Source organism: Cololabis saira, chromosome 10, assembly GCF_033807715.1.
Source record: "Cololabis saira isolate AMF1-May2022 chromosome 10, fColSai1.1, whole genome shotgun sequence".
NCBI lineage: Eukaryota > Metazoa > Chordata > Actinopteri > Beloniformes > Belonidae > Cololabis > Cololabis saira.
This window is the reverse complement of record NC_084596.1, coordinates 14,370,054-14,389,329: the sequence shown is the minus strand read 5'-3', so window position 1 is coordinate 14,389,329 and position 19,276 is coordinate 14,370,054. Positions and strand designations below refer to the sequence as shown.

The window sequence follows — 19,276 nt, the reverse complement described above, 5'->3', positions numbered from 1 at the left end:
TAACCCAATATCGCGATACACTTTGTCACCTCCACGACACGTATCGTGACGTTTTTGTATCGCGAAATTTCGTGGCACGATATATTGTTACACCCCTACTGCTCATATAAACACAAAATGTTGTGTTTCCCACTTTCCAAATTATCGGAGATGGAAAATCAGTAGAAATTTAATTTGACATAAAAAGTAACAAAAACAAAAACAAATTCAGCCGTTTGTGGTTTTCTTTTTTCCCCTTCTTAACTCACGAAACAGAAAATCCTTGGCAGTTCAGCATTGGGTTTCATGAGCTCTACAGTACCACAACAGTAAAACTTTATACGTGTCTGAAATCATCAACTGCTGAAAGCAGTGAAGTTTTACTTCCAACCACCTACTTCTTCAACTCGGTTTACTCATCCTTCCCACAGCTGTGTGGCGCTAAGCCAGTCAGGGGGATGCAAGCTGCAAATGAAAACATCCACGGGGCATCGGTGGCTCAGCTGTCTGAGACTGCAGGAGTCATCGCAGTCGGCCCCAAAGCGTGGCCCGTCCCTGTCTCACCATCCCTGTCTCAGTCCACTTAACCTTTTTACCAATAAAACATCTTAAAGAGGCAAATAAAACATCTACTCTTTGCTGAAGGTCTTTCAATCTGTCCCTCCTCACTTCTGAAAACACCAAGCCCGTAAGACCGAAGGAAAAACAAGTTTACGTCCAAACAAAAGGATCAGATGGAGGGTTGTTACAATGCAGGACAGTGAGGTCACGTCGTCACCGCCGCGTTCATTTCCATTTTACACACAAAGACACGATTCACTCAGCAGAAAGACGGATTGTGTGAAATGTTTTTTTCCCCAGATTTGAGTTTTTACAACTGCTAAACCCACGCACGTCTTTCGCTTCACATTTACAACCGTTATGCAAACAGTCGAGTAATTAAAGAAGAGTTGTGGTCGGTATCGCGTCCCGTCCAGGAGGCTGACCTGCTCTTTCTTGGCCGGGGTGCTGTGTCCGACGGCGGCTGGAAGCTTCTCCGGTAGGTTCTGTGGGGAGGTCGGCTCGCCTGCTGCGTTTGATTTCTCGGCCGCCGTCTCCTTGCTCTCCTGCGGCTGCTTCGCCTCCGAGTCTGCGCCTGATTCAGTTGTCATGGTAAATAACACTGGAGTGGAGGGGAAAAGAGGGGAAGGAGGAAAAAAAAACAAAAAACTGCATGAGTCAGATTACTGGATTGGAACTGATGTAGCGTTGCTTTTCAGGCGTGTGCAGAGATAACCTCCTTTCTGCTGCAAATATCTTTAAATACCTAATAATAATAATGATTCAAAAAAAGTGAGCAGCTTTAATCCATTTAAATCTTGTTTTTAAATCACTGTCTGCTGCAATAAATTAAACCTTTCCAGTTTAAGCTCCAATCATTGAAGGTTTCTGATTGAATAATGACCAATCTACCAAACTATTTTTCTGTTGACGGACCAATTAAATCAATCACCTCCTGTTGCACCTTTACAGCTCAGGCTCATTTCAAAATTCAATGCAAAATATCATCTAACAACAAATACATGGATAGCAATGATGGGTAGGAGTAGGGCTGGGCGATATATCGAGATTTTAATATATATCGATATATTTTCAAACGCGATATGGTACGAGACAATATCGTTTATATCGATATAGCTTTTTTTTTGCTTTTTTTTAAATGATTTTGATATAGCTTATTTTGTGACAAATTGACTTGAATGTTTTATTTGAGATTTGCACAAATGTTTTGTTATTTGCACAACTGTCAACCTCAGTGGAAAAGTCTGCCTGTTACTGTCTACATTGTATTAATTGCACAGTGTATTTTAATTTAATTGTCATGCAGGAAAGGGATATTTGTTTTATTTTATTCAAGAAGCATTTTTATTCTATATATGCAGGCAGTTTATTTTTATTTCATTTGTTTTATACATTTTGATATTGTGCAGACCTCTGTTAATAAAGGAACCTGTGTGACATTTAGCACGAGGCTTTGTATTAAAACTGACTGTTTTTGTTAAGGGTTTGCCTCAGAAAAAAATGAAGCTAACAGAGATGCTATGCTATAATGCTTTGGGGGAAACCCCAATTAAGGCACAGAAAAAATATCGATATATATCGAGTATCGCCATTCAGCTAGAAAATATCGAGATATGACTTTTGGTCCATATCACCCAGCCCTAGGTAGGAGTGATGCTCGGACGGGGAGGTGACTATGAAGCCAGCATATATTTGAGCAGGAAGAGGACCCTAACCCTGGATGCAGAAGCCTCGCGTATTTTGAGATGCGTTTGAAAATTATGTGAAGAACTGAAGACACTGGACAAACAAAAAGGGCAGCAAAACAGCTTCACTCCCTCTAGGTTGACTCTTAATCATCTAACCAAGCTATGCCAGCAGGAAAGCAACTTTCCTCCTCTTTTCCAGGAGCACCGCAGCAGATTATGGTGTTCTACATGTGGATTTGGCCCACCAGTTTTCAGACAGTCCCTCTGGGTCCGGCTTCTAACCCCTTTTTGTCCAATGGGAGCAATGCCGGGGTCAACGCATGACAGAGCTGGGGATTGATCTACCGACTTCCTGATCACAGGACTACCAACGCTACACCACAGCCGTCCCTCGACCACGGCACCCCACAACATCGGCTTCATTACCTCACAAAACAAAACCATCTGCAGACGCCATGTGGCACATTTACCCTCGACTATACGTGGCCCCAAACCTGAAAATATAATTTGATAAAAGACTTGCTCAAAGATCCTGCTGAAAATATGCAATTTAATACTTGACTGTTTAAATAAAGTAAAGTTTAAATAAAAAGAAAGCCTTAAAATGCCTTGTTGAATGATTGCTGAACATCTTTGTCTATGTCAAATAAATAAAAAGTAAAAATTATTACATTATAGAGGGTGTAACCAATGAAAAATGTGTATTTTTGTTACAACAATTGAAATGGGATGAAATGTTACTGGGCTAGCAGCATCATTGTTTCAGTGCTGATAAATTAAATAAAAAGACTAAATTAACACCATCCTCTTCCTCTCCATCACTGCAGTATTTACACATGAGAACCAAAAAGGTACCAGACTGCATCACTGCACATCTTTCATAGCACAACGTTCTCCTCGTCTGGATAACACCAACAGCAACCGTGTCTGTCCGAAGGAGAGAAAACGGAGAGAAAAACATCTTCGGACTAGTTTTCACAAACTGAAGGGAGAGATCTCCCCGGGGGACGCGAGCTAGTCAAACCCACAGGCTCAGACACTGGATGTTGGGCTGGGAGGGTGTGTGTGTGTGTGTGTGTGTGTGTGTGTGTGTGTGTGTGTGTGTGTGACACCACACTGGGTGTCTGCTGAGGTCTGTAGTACAGATGCCTGTCATTCTGCTGCTGGGCTGTTTCTCCCTCGGCTCTATTTATAGGGATGAGTTTACCACGCGGTGGGAGGATCTGTGACTTCTCTGGGAGCGCGAGCGTCTGGCTCAACGGCACTGCAGGAGGAGGGGGGTCCCTACAAATCTGCACACTGTGACCCCCCACATCTGTCCTGCTGTGGCTACCACAGGCAGCCACATTGCAGGGTTATTAACAGCGAGAGGCCGTAATTTCATGACATCATACTTCTTTGTTCTTCTTAGACTCTGGGACATATACATTGAAACTACTTCTGACATAAAAAGGGACTTATTGATTAAGACTTAGCACTTATTTTCATGAAATATGTTTATAAGTGCAAGTGTAAGCGCCATGTATAGTTTACTTTATAGTTAACTCTTTTATTGCATAATATGCCTTGTTGTTTACAGAGAGGGAATATATTTCAGATTAAGTTTTGAGAGTTATTATTTTATACTTTAGTGATTAAGACTTAAATTTCACTACTGATATTTGTTTTGGTTTCGGTAGTTTGGGCCAGTGGGGCTTCCGTAGCGGGAGGAAGTGCGGGACTGTGTGTTTTTTGTCAGTTAAAAGAATAAACGAGTGACGGTGGAGCAACACAGCGTTTTACCGTTCTGTTGACGTACTCAACGCGTAAAAAATCTCCTGTCGTCATTACCATTCATGAAGTGAGTAAGATGTTTGGTCAAAAGAAGAAAACGTCTAAAGTCTAAAGATAGTCACTACACTAAGAAAAGAACTAGTCTCTGAAAGGCCAACTGATGATTCATCTTTGCTAGTGAGCAGCTGGTCTGAATTCAGGGGAATTATTAAGAACACCATTACATCAAAAATGCCAAATCAAGTGTTGCCGAGTAACGACACCGCTCCAGTACGACACGTTGTCAGAAGGATCAAAGTAATGCTGACACAAAGCAGCAATAAATCTGGACTCAAGCGAGAAGTGAGAAGCACAGGTTTGAATGTCCAAGGGTCAACGAACGCAACGTGCTGATTAAACTCTTCTCAACCTCGGCTGCCATAAAAACACGATAAAGATTAGTGATTCCAGATTACGGGCCAGGACCACGTCAACGTGAGTGAATCAATGAAGTCACAAGAGCCGCATTCCGACCCCGGCCTTCAGGAAAACATGTTTTCAAAAGTAGAAACGGTGAGCAGTTTTAAAAATAGCTGAAAAATTCTAAAGAAATCGTGGTTTTAGCATCGTTTGCGGCAGAGTTGAGCAGCGGCTCAGTAAACAGCGGACGGAAAATAGCTGCAGCTTTTGCATCTGTTAACCTCACATGGAACAGGAACTATGGACTGGGGGGAGGAAAGTAGCATCTTAGCACCATAGAAAGTGAGGAAGAATACATTCAGTCAGTGGTGACAGGCACTCTTCACAGCCCACACAACGGCCCGGACAGTGGGCTTGTGTGTGGCCTTCACCATGGACTGGCACATACATTATGCATTCAGAAAACTGTATTCACATCTCATTTAATGCCTTGGCTTACAGATGATATACTGACGATAGCTCCAATACAGCCTTGTTTTACTGCGTTAAAGACTCGGCGACTGATAAAGGCGGAGTATTTCAAATCTAATCATACGTGGTCATTTAGAAAATAAAACGGAGACTCAACCGCTCAAGTTACTCTCACAGAGGTCTTAAATAAGAAAAACGTCTGAAAAGTCCAAAAGCGTTTTGTTAAATTGTAATCCACATATTAAACCCCAATCATCTTAACAGATTACTGAATTTTACAATGATGTGAATAATATTTTAATAATCCTCCCAAAAAAAAAAAAGTGAAATTAGAGTGCTAAAGTATAAAATACCAAGGAAAAATAAATAAGCATCAGCAGACAACCTGTTGGAAAGTGAGAATTGCAGTAGAGATAGGAGTGGGGAGAAAAAAAAAAAAAAAATCACTAAAAAGGCTAAAAATATCCACAAGTGAAATGTGTTTATTCACATTTCCTTGGTTGAGAAGGCAAAGGAGGAATGTTTACAACCCAGCGCTGCAATCTGGACATGAGCTGGGAACGCCGTTATGTTCTTATCAACCCGTCCTGCAGAGAAACAGTAGCTTTAGTTAAACTACCAAAACCTTTCCCAATTAAAGCAACACTTTAAATGTTAAAATCTCCGTCTTAATGTCATTTGGAGGAATATTTAGGACATTTTTAAGAAATGTCGTGTAGCTCAGCGTCCCATCCCTACCACCAACACTTCTTGAAACAATTGTGTATCACTTTAACACTGTCACACATACAGAATGATGGATGTAGCTCACAGAGCTACAACTGTCATCATGACAGAGGTGATTAAAGAGAGTCAATAATGAGATGAGATAAGAAGAGACTGAACAAGATAAAATCTCATAAAAGTGACTTAACGTCAACACCCAGAAGAGGGCCCCCTCAGCCGACTGAAGTTTCTAAACCTTGGAAATGTAAAAGTCATTATAATAATTTGATTCACCACTGAAAATTTCAGTAATCAATTTCTACGTGCAACAAAGCGTTGCCTGCTGGGTAAGCCGACCTGATCTGACACACAGTTGACAGTTGATCTCAAATATTTTAGGAAGAAAAAATACCACCTTACACGACCAATCAAAACGGAGACAACCTGCCTATAATATGTCAACATCAGATACCTTAAAAGAGTCATCTGAAATCTTACAATCATTAGGACACACTAATGTTAAACTCCTCACTTTATCATGCACTGGATCTTCTCAACTGGCTTCAAATATTGTTGGTATCTGAGAGCAAGACAAAGCAGAGTTTGTGCTGAATAAAAGCTGTGCTTATGGGTAAAGAGCTTCCAGTGAGAGGAGCTTGAGTTGGTTGACGAATTGAAGTATTCAAGCATTGAAGTACCATATTAACGTTGACTGGCTAAGATGGACCCAGCTATTGTTCCTCATTCCATGCAGAAAGTTTTATGTATATTTGTTGCATCAATAAAAGAGGAAAAACAGCACCACCATAACTGAAAGATAAATGGATATCCAATCTTACACTAAAAGTGAAGCTGAGTTTAAATGCCAAAAAATGTATTGCACTACTATGAAAAAGAACCCATCAATCAAGTACCAGTCAATGGTTAAAACAAATGCTATCAACCCTACGGTTGGAAAGAATTACTTATATTCTGAAAGCCAAACAGCATGTATTTGAAGGTATATGGAAGCCCTTTATTGAATATGTGAAGAACTCAGACTTAACAGAAAACCAAAATGATCACTAACTGTGGGTATGGTGTGTATGTATATGCATGCGTGTGTGTGTATATATATATATATATATATATATATATATATATATATATATACACACACACACATATATACATATATATATTTATTTTTCTGTTACTTTCAAAGCCTGTAGCTTATCATTATTATTTCACAATCCATGTTCATAATCTGTCTAATAATAAGAGAAGCATATTGTTCATTTTTTTATTGTGATTGTTTTGTTTTAAGCTGTGTTTTTTTTCTTTTTTACTATATTTGACAGCTAATCTATAAGAAAAGTTTTTACTGATTGTCTTGTGCTGCTATAAAACCCAAATAAAGATATTGTGAAAAAAAAAAGTGCAGCCGAGTTTCATCAGAATGAAGTTTCATTACATTATTGGCCACTGACACTAAATGCGGTTTTGATGCGTGTAAATCTTCATTTTAAGGTCCATTTGTGATTGTAATTCGTGATGTTGGAAAGCGGCCATACACACACACACACACACACACACGGGAGGATGAGGGGACCGCCATCTGTGCTGGGTGCGTTAGCCAGAGTACATCACAGCTGGGCCCGTCGCTGCCACCCCTGCCTGGCCACGGGGCTCATGGAGGTTACATGGAAGGGAATAGTTGTCGTATTTCTGACATGTCAAGACCTCGTCCAAAGCCGGCCTGCCATCTATGATGAGACCCCTCTGCATGGCTGCAGGGCCGACAGCTGTCAGAGCTACTGTTACAGAATGCCATGTGGCTGGTTTAGCCTCTCAAATGAGAAACCTCTACGGAGCGGTTACAGATGCCCAAATTCTTTACTGCAACACTAATATTTTGATATGAATGTGACCTTCTGTGTTGGCAACAGTTGTTTCCCCGATATCTGCCATCGTTAGACAATTGAATTCCTCTGGCATGTAGAAGAATATCATGTAGAAGCATGAAGAAAACATCCCGAGTATGACTGATGAATGCTGGCTCAATCAAAACATTAAAGGAGATAAATCAAAACCAACCGTGTGAAGCTTTAAAACCCGTCTGAAAATGCCACCCGTTATCATTCCAGAAAAGGTGAGATTTAAAAAAACTAATAAAATTAGAAAAGACAGGTGCAAGCAGAATAAAAGTGCCCTGCACGTCAAAGGCAGTGACAGGTGGCAACAATGCGAGGCGGCCTCACCAGGAATATTTTATTTTTAAATATGACTCGAGACTAGGGCTGGGCGATATATCGAGATTTTAATATATATCGATATATTTTCAAACGCGATATGGTACGAGACAATATCGTTTATATCGATTTCTAAAAAAAAAAAAAAAAAAAAAAAATTTAATGATTTTGATATAGCTTATTTTGTGACAAATTGACTTGAATGTTTTATTTGAGATTTGCACAAATGTTTTGTTATTTGCACAACTGTCACCCTCAGTGGAAAAGTCGGCCTGTTACTGTCTACATTGAATTAATTGCACAGTGTATTTTAATTTCATTGTTATGCAGGAAAAGGATATTTGTTTTATTTTATTCAAGAAGCATTTTATTCTATATATGCAGGCAGTTTATTTTTATTTCATTTGTTTTATACATTTTGATATTGTGCAGACCTCTGTTAATAAAGGTACCTGTGTGACATTTGGCACGAGGCTTTGTATTAAAACTGAAGGTTTTTTTAAGGGTTTGCCTCAGAAAAAAATGAAGCTAACAGAGATGCTATGCTATAATGCTTTGGGGGAAACCCCAATTAAGGCACAGAAAAAATAGAGATATATATCGAGTATCGCCATTCAGCTAGAAAATATCGAGATATGACTTTTGGTCCATATCGCCCAGCCCTACTCGAGACTCAAGATTTTAAGTTGACAAAAATTATGCAATGCTGACCAGCCACTTGTGAAAAACTGTGTTTCTTCCTTGATAAAGAAGTCATGGGGCAAGGATAAAAGGCTCTTTAATAATGTTCATATTTCCCAGCCTTACAATTTAGTCATGCATCGATAGATTCAATATAGACACACAATCTGGGTCTGTGTGTTATCTATAGTGGGTTGAGCTTTAAGATTTTCTTGCCACAGCGCACAGCAAACTGAGCATGAAAGCAGTTCAGCGTCTTGTGTTTCACTGTAGAGTGACAGTCCATTAAAACCCTTCAGCAAGGCCCACGACCAGGCGAAAAATGAGCAGAAAGTGAGTCAGCAAAGCACTAAAAATGTATTGCTTGTTGAATAAAGGGGGAATTGAGCCACTTAAAACTACTCACTATTAAGACTGTGGACAGTCTGATAATAGTCTAATAAAAAAAAAAAGTACAAATTTGGTTGTTTACAGTTTAAATAGAGTAAATTTTGTGATTTTTTTCCTGAGCACTCAGACTGATTTTACAGCCTGCAGCAGACTTTGGGGAAGGGAGTCTGGTCACATGAAGGTGACTATAACCAGAGACCATTTTTGCTGAGGGGGCTATAAATCTTGACAGCATGCCTTGCCGCATTTACATTCTTTGCATTACTGTCTTTTGCAGCGAGGCACACAAGGATACGAATAGCCAGACAAGCTAACTGGATTGAGCATCACAGTGCTGCTTCCTGAGCCCAGGGGTAGTTTAGCAACACCAATAAAGTCAAAGTGTCTGACGGGATGAGGGGAATAATGCAGTCGGGAACTTCTAATATTCCTTTGACAATGGAACATTCCTGTTGATGTAATATCTGAAAATTTAATCTTTATACATTAATGATGAGATAATGACCTCTTACACCGCAACTGAGACTGGCCAGAAGGCATTAAAGTATTTCATGAGATTAGCTGGATGTAATCTGCAAATCAGCTGTGACTTCATTGCTAATAATGTCTACTGGCAAGAACAATGAAGGGGTTGAAAGAACTTTGAGGTAGTTTACGTCACCTGTGGCAAGTGTTTAACACACCCACCATCTCTATGCTCATTAGGCAGTAGTCAAACGTTGCATCACAGGCTAAAAAAAAACAACCCAATAGATACAAAAGGGTTGCAGCTTGATCATCTGTGGATTATTATTACAATAAAATAGTGAAAACACATCCTGGGCTTTTCAATCTGGGGCTCAAATAGATTTTTACGTCACAATTCCAAAAATGAAGAGTTAAACATATTAATTAGAAACTGGTTAATAACATATAATGACCCATCAACATCTGTTTCAGCTGTGATGCTGCCGTTCTTGAAATCAGTGTACATGAACTGAATTGTGAAGCTTCTGGACAAACATAAGAGTGTATATAAATGATGGACATCACCTGGCATCAGACTTGAAGTCGACGTTTAAGTGCCTTAAACTTTAATGTCCGTAATACCACTAGTAATTGCCGAGCACTGGATCCAAAACATCTCTGATGCTCAGAAGCTCCCATCCAGAAATAAAAGCATCAACCTCTCTGAGGAAATACTACCTTCTTCCCACAAGTCATTATGATGCCATCAGCTGGATTTGTTTCCTTATGATCAGTGTTCATGCGATTAGTTTCTTTTAGTATGTGCATAACTAAATAGACATTGGGGACAGAAATAACACCTAAACCAACATGGGAATGGCGAAACATTAACGTCAAGAACTCAGAAAGACAGTTCTCATGGAAGTAATGGCAACAACCATACCTTATATAGGACTACATAATCTAAAAAGGGAAATATAAATAGGGAAATATGTAGGATATGGTTTAGCAGGGGGGGATACTTGTGCATGAAAGAACATTCATGGGATTCATAACTAAGTTTTTGCACATAATCTAATAACAGATTACTTTTACAGTAAAGGAAAACCACAAAACACTGACATTTACCTTTATGTGACCTCAGTGGTTGAGTGACTAGTAATATGCTTATGACGTTAACCTTCTCCAAATTATCTTATATATGGACCTTCTTGTATTAAATTGCATGAAACAATATCCTCACTACAGGGATCGATCCAAATCTTATTTTGTAGGATGCTCCTTTAACTCTGCACAGGGAAGATGAGTATTTTTTTCCTTCTTAAAAGAAAAACAACACATAGTATCACATTGAGCCTCTGTGGTGTCCGACATTAACTTTTCGTTTTTACTACCTGATTATTACTAAAAAGGAGGTCAAGGGCGTAGGTTTGCATAGGGACGGTAGGGACATAACACTACCAACTTTTCAGGGGGCTCAAATTGTCCCCACCAACTTTTAAGCAACCTTACTTGCATTATATAATGAGTTCAGATATAAAAGGTAATTTAGATTGTCTTCCCAAATGTTGTAAGGATAGAAATGACCCTACCATTATTAAGTGAATTATTTTCATTATGTTCAGACTCACATTTACCCCTTTTCACTTGCTGAATTGCCGGTCCATTTTTTTTTCCTCAAACGCACATTTGATTGGCTGATGACTTTATTTATTTTTGTTTTTTCAGTTATATTTCAATGTATTTATTTATTTAGACAATGTTGAGTGGTCTTAAGACAAATGTTTATTTTTTGCATTCTGAATAGTTAAGAGATTATTAATAAGTTTGTATTTATTGTGTATGTTAATATAATTTAAGTTATGTTCAAATATTGCAATTTAAATTGCTAATAAAATCCTGGAATATTCTGGACGTTTTCACAATGTTTCTTTAGTAGTTTTTGAAAACAAAGGTTTGAATCGAACTGTGTATCAAGTGAACCAATACACATGAAAGTTAGTATAAGTCAATACAGATTTATTTTGCATTGATCATTTAGCCTATCAATTAATTAGGTTCTTATTCATGACAAATGTAGCCCTGACCCCCGTTCACCCAATCTGTTTGGTCTTATTAATGTCCCGTCCCCAGCAAAAAGTGTACATGCAGGTTATGCTGTTATATCGTCCCTACCAATGTTGAGACCAAACCTACACCCTAGAAGGAGGTGTTTCCTCATCTGGATGAAGGATCTTTGGAAAGGAGGATAAATCCTCATGTTTTCCACCTCTCTGTTGCTATAGAGCTTAAGTCTTTCCAACAGATGTCAAGAATGTGGGCAAAGGACAACTATTGCCCCCTCCACCCAAATATCCACAGAGCAAACTAAAGCTGTGCATCTTCAGTGAACAAGCCATGAATCCCTTCCCAGCAAGGCCCGTGATGCTTCAGTCTAATCAAAGTGCCTAGTCAGACCCTGCCTTTGCCTTTGCCTGTGCCTGCTGTGCCTGGAGGGGATGTAAGGATGCTAAAAGAGGATCCAGACCGTGTCATCCCGGCCTTAGCCACGCCTACCGCACTGCAGATCAAAAAGACACCCAACTATGTCGTCCTAACCTGTGATAATCAAGCACTTTTAATCCCCCACCCCCGACTGTCTGCAAATGAAGCCCGGCTATCGAGCGCCTCATCGCAGCCCCGCAGAGATGAATACACGCGGATTAAAGGCATCCACGGTGTCGTTTCGTTTCACCCATTTTTTTCCCCCCTACAGCCTCACCTCTGAAACGTTCCCACCGAGCCCCGACTTGGAGCGAGAAAAACAACACAACTACCAGAAACAGCCAGCTCAGTGAATGAACCCCGAGCACGACGCATTTAAGCGCTATATTTGTCCGGCAGACGGACAAATACGCACCGCCGCGCCGCGGCTGAAAACACTCGTGACCCGTGTTTTGGACGCGGCTCGCCACGTCCACTTTCCTTCCCTTTTTTTTTTTCTTTTTTTAAATCGTCAGTCTGAATACAGTACAAGAGTATTTGGTAATCGGCTTTGGGAAAAGAAGACGTATATATATAAAGAAAAGCCTCAAACGAAGCCCGAGGGCTGTACGAACCAGGAAGCGAGCGCGTCTCCGGAGAAAAGCGTCGGATCGGAGGCTCATTAGCGGGACAGACTGTCCTCGTCCGGCTGCTTCAGCTGCTTCAGCTGCTGCTGTTTCCCCCCACAGCGGTGCTGCTGTGCTGCAGTTCCCCTCTACACCAGCCTATCACGCTGCTCTGTGCAGCTGAGAGCAGGATTGTGGGATATCAGGACAACCGGGGCATTATTTCACCCCCACCCACCACTCACACCAGTGCGCTCCCACATGCGCGGCAGGGCCGAGCAATTAAGGGCACGAGGTTCGTTGCTTTAGCGAGGAAAAACACAGCTGCTGTCATGTATATTTAAGGAAAGGTGATTCAGTTAGGACCCAATCAGTGCGGAATGTAGCAGAGAGAATTCTTTAAGTAATTACTTAAAATATTGATTAACTTTGTTCATAACTGGCTACAGCATACATGGTATAGATCAGGGGTCTGCAACACAAAATGTTGAAAGAGCCATATTGGACCAAAAACACAAAAAACAAATATGTCTGGAGCCGCAAAAAATGAAAAGTCTTATATAAGCCTTAGAATGAAGGCAAATGGCGAAAGGCGGAATGTCGAGAAAAAAGTCGAAATGTTGAGAAAAAAGTCAAAATGTTGAGAAAAAAGTCGAAATGTCGAGAAAAAAGTCAAAATGTTGAGAAAAAAGTCGAAATGTCGAGATTAATGTTGACGTTCAATCTTGAGAAAAAAGTCAAAATGTTGAGAAAAATGTCAAAATGTCGAGAAAAAAGTCGAAATGTCAAGAAAAAAGTCAAAATTTCAAGAAAAAAGTCAAAATTTCGAGAAGAAAGTCGAAATGTCGAGATTAATGTTGAAGTTCAATCTTGAGAAAAAAGTCAAAATGTTGAGAAAAATGTCGAAATTTCGAGATTAATGTTGAAATACAATCTCGAGAAAAAAGTCAAAATGTTGAGAAAAAAGTCAAAATTTCGAGATCAAAAAGGAAAAGAAAAAGGAAGAAAAAAGAGAAAAAGGAAAAAAGAAGAAGGAAAAAAGAAAAAAAGGGAAAAAAGAAAAAAAAGAAAAGGAAAAAAAGGTCAAACATTTTTGAAAAACCTCCAGGAGCCACTAGGGCGGCGCTAAAGACCCGCATGCGGCTCTAGAGCCGCGGGTTGCCGACCCCTGGAATAGGTAATATCACCCAATGGGTTTACAAAAAAGTGGAGTATTTAAAAGGGGACCTATTATGGCATTTAATACCTATTTTAAACAGGCCTTGAATGTCTTAAAAACAAGCTTTTGATTGTTTTTGCGAAATAAATGAGAAATTCAGCCTCAGAGCCATGTTTTTATCATCCCAGTCTCTAACCTCATTATCTATGAGGGATTCTGAGTGGGCGGGGCTATGATAATGAGGCACTGTACTGATTGGCTGCCTGAATGACGCGATACACCGCTACGAAAAAATGGCGGAAGCTCCGGCCGGCAGAGTTAGTTGTGGGTGTGGTTTCACGCATCGGAGGCCAACCTCTGTAAATCGCATTTTCGTTACATAATGAAAAGGAGCAGAATCTGAACGGCTCGTAGAAGCCACATCACACTGGACGGCTCATCCAGAATTTGGTTGCTTTCCTCCTTCTCTGAGTTGGCAGGCTGAGGGGAGACCACTTTATATATATGTTAAAGCAAGAAAAAACATGTTTTTCATAATAGGTCCCCTTTAAAATTTCCAACCACTAACGATACTTCTATAATGACACTCGATAGCTGCTAGGCCGCGGTTTACTTTAGAAGTCGAAATGCTCATAACTGGCCACCGTACATGCATATTGTTATGGTCGGTAATATCACCCAATGGGTTCACAAAAAAGTGGAGTATTTTACATTTTCAACCTCTAACGATACTTTTATTTTGACACTCGATTGCTGCTATGTCGCGGTTTAGTTTAGAAGTCGAAACGCTAGTTTATTTGACATCAATTTTTCCTAATTAGTTTCAAAATGCTAGAAAGAAAGAGACACACTGAGCCGTACGTGTTTAAATCAAATATTCCGATTGAGGCTCATGAGGGAATAAGATTAGTTTAGAAGTTGAAACGCTCATAACTGGCTACCCATACCTGTCAAGTTTTGGATTTAAAAATACAGGAAATTTTCCGCCGCTGTCCCACCAGGCCAACCGAGGTTCATTATTACATTTTAAGACAAATTTACGAAAAATCCAAAATAACTACCCATCAACCACTTACAAGCTACAATTATGAGCTCAGAATCTGACAGGCCGACCTTTGTTGACACTGAAATGCTGTGGACATTCCTATGCATGTCATTCCTATAATAGAGCCTAAATGAAAACACAAAGGGGAATTAAAGCACACATATGTATTTTAAATATTTTCAGTTTATATAAACATTGATTGTCCTAAAGTGAAACATTTACATTTTCTTTTAATTTGTCATTTTCACTCATGTGGCTCTCTGGTGCCCCCCTGGTGGCGCTGAAGGACATCGGTCCTTCCCCCATGAGAGACACTAAAAACGCAGTTACACATCTTTCAGAACGCGTAACTGTGCACCATCCTGCTCCTCTTCAAGAAAGTAAATTTGGTTTCCCATTTTTAGAGATATTTACATGAAGTCTTCGGTTTTTTGGCGGAAATGTCTTCTCTCTCATTACATCCATTCATCTCTCTGATTCGTTGTTCCAAGTTTGTTCCGGTTGTTGCCACTAACCTCGCCAGAACTGCCACCCAGGCTACAGCAGGTGGCAGTTCTCGCGAGGCCAGTGACAATTCAGTTTGCAGTTGAAAAATTATATTATAAAACGGGAAATTTACGGGAAAATACTAATACGGGAGGACAGCAGGAAAAAGGGGTAAAATACGGTAGTTTCCCGGCCAAAACGGGAGACTTGACAGGTATATCACCCAATGGGTTTACAAAAAAGTGGAGCATTTAAAATTTCCAACCACTAACAATTCTTGTATTTTGACATTCGATCGCTGCTAGGCCGCGGTTTAGTTTGGAATTCAAGACGCTTGTTTTATTTGACATCACTTTTCCTAATTAGTTTAAAAATGCTAGACAGAAAGAGACGCTGAGCTGCACGTGTTTAAACCAAACATCTGGATTGAGGCTCACGCAGAAATAAGATTCAGAGAGTGGCTACAAAAGCGGGTCAATCTCCATTGACCTCCATGTTGAAATGTCCAACTGTAGCGCAGAAATAAACATATTTACAACCTGCAATAAAATACTGTTTTGGTTTCAGTCGCTTGATTTCACATCCACAACAACTCTGAGGGGGTTGAATTCTTTTGTAACCTGTCAGATTTTATTTCCAAAATGTATTTCTAATATGATTGATTGACAGTCGGCTCAGCCAATGGCTAGCCACCATCACTTCCTCATCCATAACCGTCATGCTTAGCGAAACAACCAGCTATTTGTATGATCCCACTGTCGGCTAAATGCGACGGCCATTTTTGAATTCGATGTTGAGTCAACATATTAAACCGTATATTCGGCAGTAAAAGTCCGACAGTAACTGCAGATATTTTGAGTTTCGGGTTCGGCTACGGAGCAGGGAGCAAAGCTAACTGGCGTGACGGGCGTGTTCCCATCAGCTTCTCAAGCTAAGAAAAAGAGGCTTCAAGACTTCAGAAACCAGTGGGCCACTGCCATGCGCCTGGTCGGTGGAAATGGCTATAAATAAATGGGAGGCGTATCGAACCAATTTCATGAGAACATTTTTGCAGTGAATGTGCATGACAGGTCAAGCTTTCTTAACATTCCAACTATAATACAGTTAAAGTGTTAAAATTGCATATGACCTCACTAGAGCTGAACGAGTACGAGTAGCCTACTACTGACAGACAAACAACAACACTGGTTAAAAATTATTATCCAGCAAATAACAAAAACCAACCAATCAGTTGCAAGAACCAGTTTCTTTAATTACTGGAGAACTGAAGAAGATTCGGAGACCACAAAACAAGATAAAACCTACTTTCCTGTAGTCTTCTTCAGTATTTTGGATATTTGATCAGCTTTATCATATTTTAAAAAGGGATATTTTGCAGCCATTACTTTACTGTAATTGTTCAGCGGCCACAGTTTCTCTGCAAATGACTATTTCACATACGAAAGCTTAGATGGGCTTATAAAATAGTGACTGGGTTAAACTACTCAACAACATAAAAAGTAGTGAAAAAGAGTTTGCATTAACCAGACACAAAAAATATATATTTTGAAGTTAATATATCTGTAGTATTAATCCAGTAACAGATTATACAGGTTATGGGAGTTTTGTAGTCCCACACTGGGAACTTTCACTTTTTTTTATAATGTGAACACATTTTGGGGCTACTTCTTCTGAACAATGAAGGACCTTTATTGTGTATTTTAGCTATTTTAACTAGAACCGAACAGAGTACAAACCACCAGTGAAAGCAGACCACAAGTCCACAAAACCATCTGTCGCTCTCCTTTTCATATGGTCTGATACTAACATGAGAGCAAGTTTTTAATTTGATTCTGGGTTCTTCCCTCTGAGGATTTGTGGCTTTTGCCTCCTCTTGCCTCACAGTGGGAACCCAGCCCCTCAATTGACATTTACTTAATCTAATTGCTTTCATACATTACACAAATCTACACATGTAGTCAAAAAACGGTACTGGGAATATTTCCCTGCTGCAGTAACACGTGAATTCCTTAAATAGTGACAGCGACACAGATTTTGCAGACACAGCCTATTGTGAGAGAAACAAAGGTTACAAGCTAGAGAGTTTGCTGCAGTATTTACAAGTGTAGCTTCATAAAATGGCATCTTTACAAACAAAATCCAGTAAAGTTCGATGTTTGAAGCTGCAGCGGCTTAACAATTGAGGCAACACAATATCCCTGTAACCCTCGACTCAGGGAGGAGGAATAATAGCTGCAGGAGGTTGTCTAAATGAACTCAGACAATGTGGATTTGTTTGTCTGAGGATCTGTTTTTACACACACCCATAGCCCATTGCTTTGCCACTATTTTAATGCAAGTCATGTAATTCTTTCACTTCCCTCTTCATTTCTTTGTTTTTAAATCACTCAAATCAATGCTGAACATCCCCCAAACATGACCAAAACAAATCTTTCCGGGAGGCCACTGCAGTGACACAAATGTCCTGTATTTTTCTCCACCAGCCAGACGGCAGTTGCATCGATCCAGGACAGGTGGAGTCTCCTGCCGTCCTGTCACGACCCCACAGGTGACCTCTGACATTTCTCACGAGGGCCCGTCTAGCCACATGGGTTGTGGCTTCTGTTCAGTAAACAATCCTAAAATGCCAATCTGTATCTGTTAAAAACAAAGCTTAATTTGTATTTTTTATGATGCCTTCAACGCACATATACAGTAAGAAGAAATGCTAACCACCTCATCAAATCCACCTCCTTCTTTCCCGTTCATCTTTGAGGGTAAGAAGCAACTGCTAAAATCTTTCCGGTTGTTCCATGATGAAGCTGATGTCAAGGTCTCATATAATATGATACTAAAATGATATGATACGGGCTTGTGAAAGGTCCAGAAGTCATAGGATTTTGTCAGACGACCTTTAACCCTTTATAGTTTTGGTGACATTACTTTAAAGGGGACCTATTATGGCATCTAATACCTATTTTAAACAGGCCTTGAATATCTTAAAAACAAGTTTTTGATTGTTTTTGCTAAATAAATTAGAAATTCAGCCTCTGAGCCATGTCTTTATCTTCCCAGTTTCTAACCTCCTTCTCTATGCAGGATTCTGAGTGGGCGGGCGGCCATGATGATGAGGCACTCTGCTGATTGGCTGCCTGACGCGATGACGCGAATGACATAATACACCGCTACGAAAAAATGGTGGAAGTTCCGGCCGACGGAGTTAGTTGTGGGCGTGGTTTCACGCATTGCTCCCGTCGTGACGTCCCGACAGGAGCAGAATCTGAATGGCTCGATTTTGCATGGACCCCCAGACCGAGGGAGATTGACCGTCATCTTGAACTTCTTCCATTTTCTAATAATTGCACCAACAGTTGTTGCCTTCTCACCAAGCTACTTGCCTATTGTCCTGTAGCCCAGTGATTCTTAACCATAGGGCCGCGGCCCACACTTGGGCCGCGAGCGCCATCTAGTGGGCCGCGAAAAAAATTCAGTTTTGTACGTGTGGGCCGCGGGGGCCGCGGGACTGCATAGAAACTCCCAACCAAATGAGGAGAAGAAGACCCTCAGCTAGCTCTAGGTGTAATAGTAAGAGAAATGGTGTGTATTTACAGAGTAAATCCTTCATTTTGCACAGAGTAGGTTTAGATCCGCCAGGATCAGGGATCGATTACTTGGGTCTGCGCCCAGAGCGAGCGAGCGCGGCGGGATCATTTATCCTGACTCGTCCGCGCAGCCGGGGAGGTCGGTGCCGCTCGGGCGGTGGGCTCCGTCGTTACTGCTGAAGGATTGTACATGTAGATGTGTCTGCTGGACTGGACTGTTGTTCGGGCTCGCAAAAGCATCGGAAAGTGACTCTGCTGCAGCGGCCAGAGAGCTGCGGGTTCTGCCCGGCCGTCTCAGCTGATCAGGCTCGGATGAAATCCGACACGCGCAGTCCTGACAACTTATTAATGTAAATAAAACTTAGTAAGTAATTAGCTTGACTCTTACAGAGATGAGAAGCCTAACAGGTGGAAAGGGAAGTTCAACCCAGAATGGACAGATTCATCCTGTTCAGTCTTCCCACTGGGACAAAACCAGTGTCTCATACGTTCAGAGACCGTGGCGTTCAAAGTGCGAAAGTAAAACGCCACTGAAACAAAACACAAAGTTTTTCATCAAACATATCCACTCAAGTCTGAACTGAAGTCACA

General features: G+C 40.5%; 1 protein-coding gene across 11 annotated transcripts in view; it reads right to left on the bottom strand.

Moving 5' to 3' along the window:
• LOC133452449 (protein 4.1-like) overlaps positions 1-19,276 on the bottom strand; it is a 77,690-nt gene that overhangs the window by 46,493 nt on the left and 11,921 nt on the right. For 3 of the 11 annotated variants that reach the window (XM_061731769.1, XM_061731770.1, XM_061731771.1), the window contains exons 1-2: positions 12,424-12,591; positions 966-1,141 (exon numbers count right to left, since the gene is read on the bottom strand). In XM_061731769.1, coding sequence (XP_061587753.1) covers positions 966-1,130 — 165 coding nt within the window. In that variant the 5' untranslated portion in view covers positions 1,131-1,141; positions 12,424-12,591. Of the gene's footprint in view, positions 1-965; positions 1,142-12,423; positions 12,597-19,276 lie in introns of those variants that run through there. The other 8 variants (XM_061731762.1, XM_061731765.1, XM_061731764.1 and 5 more) reach the window with 7 other exon arrangements.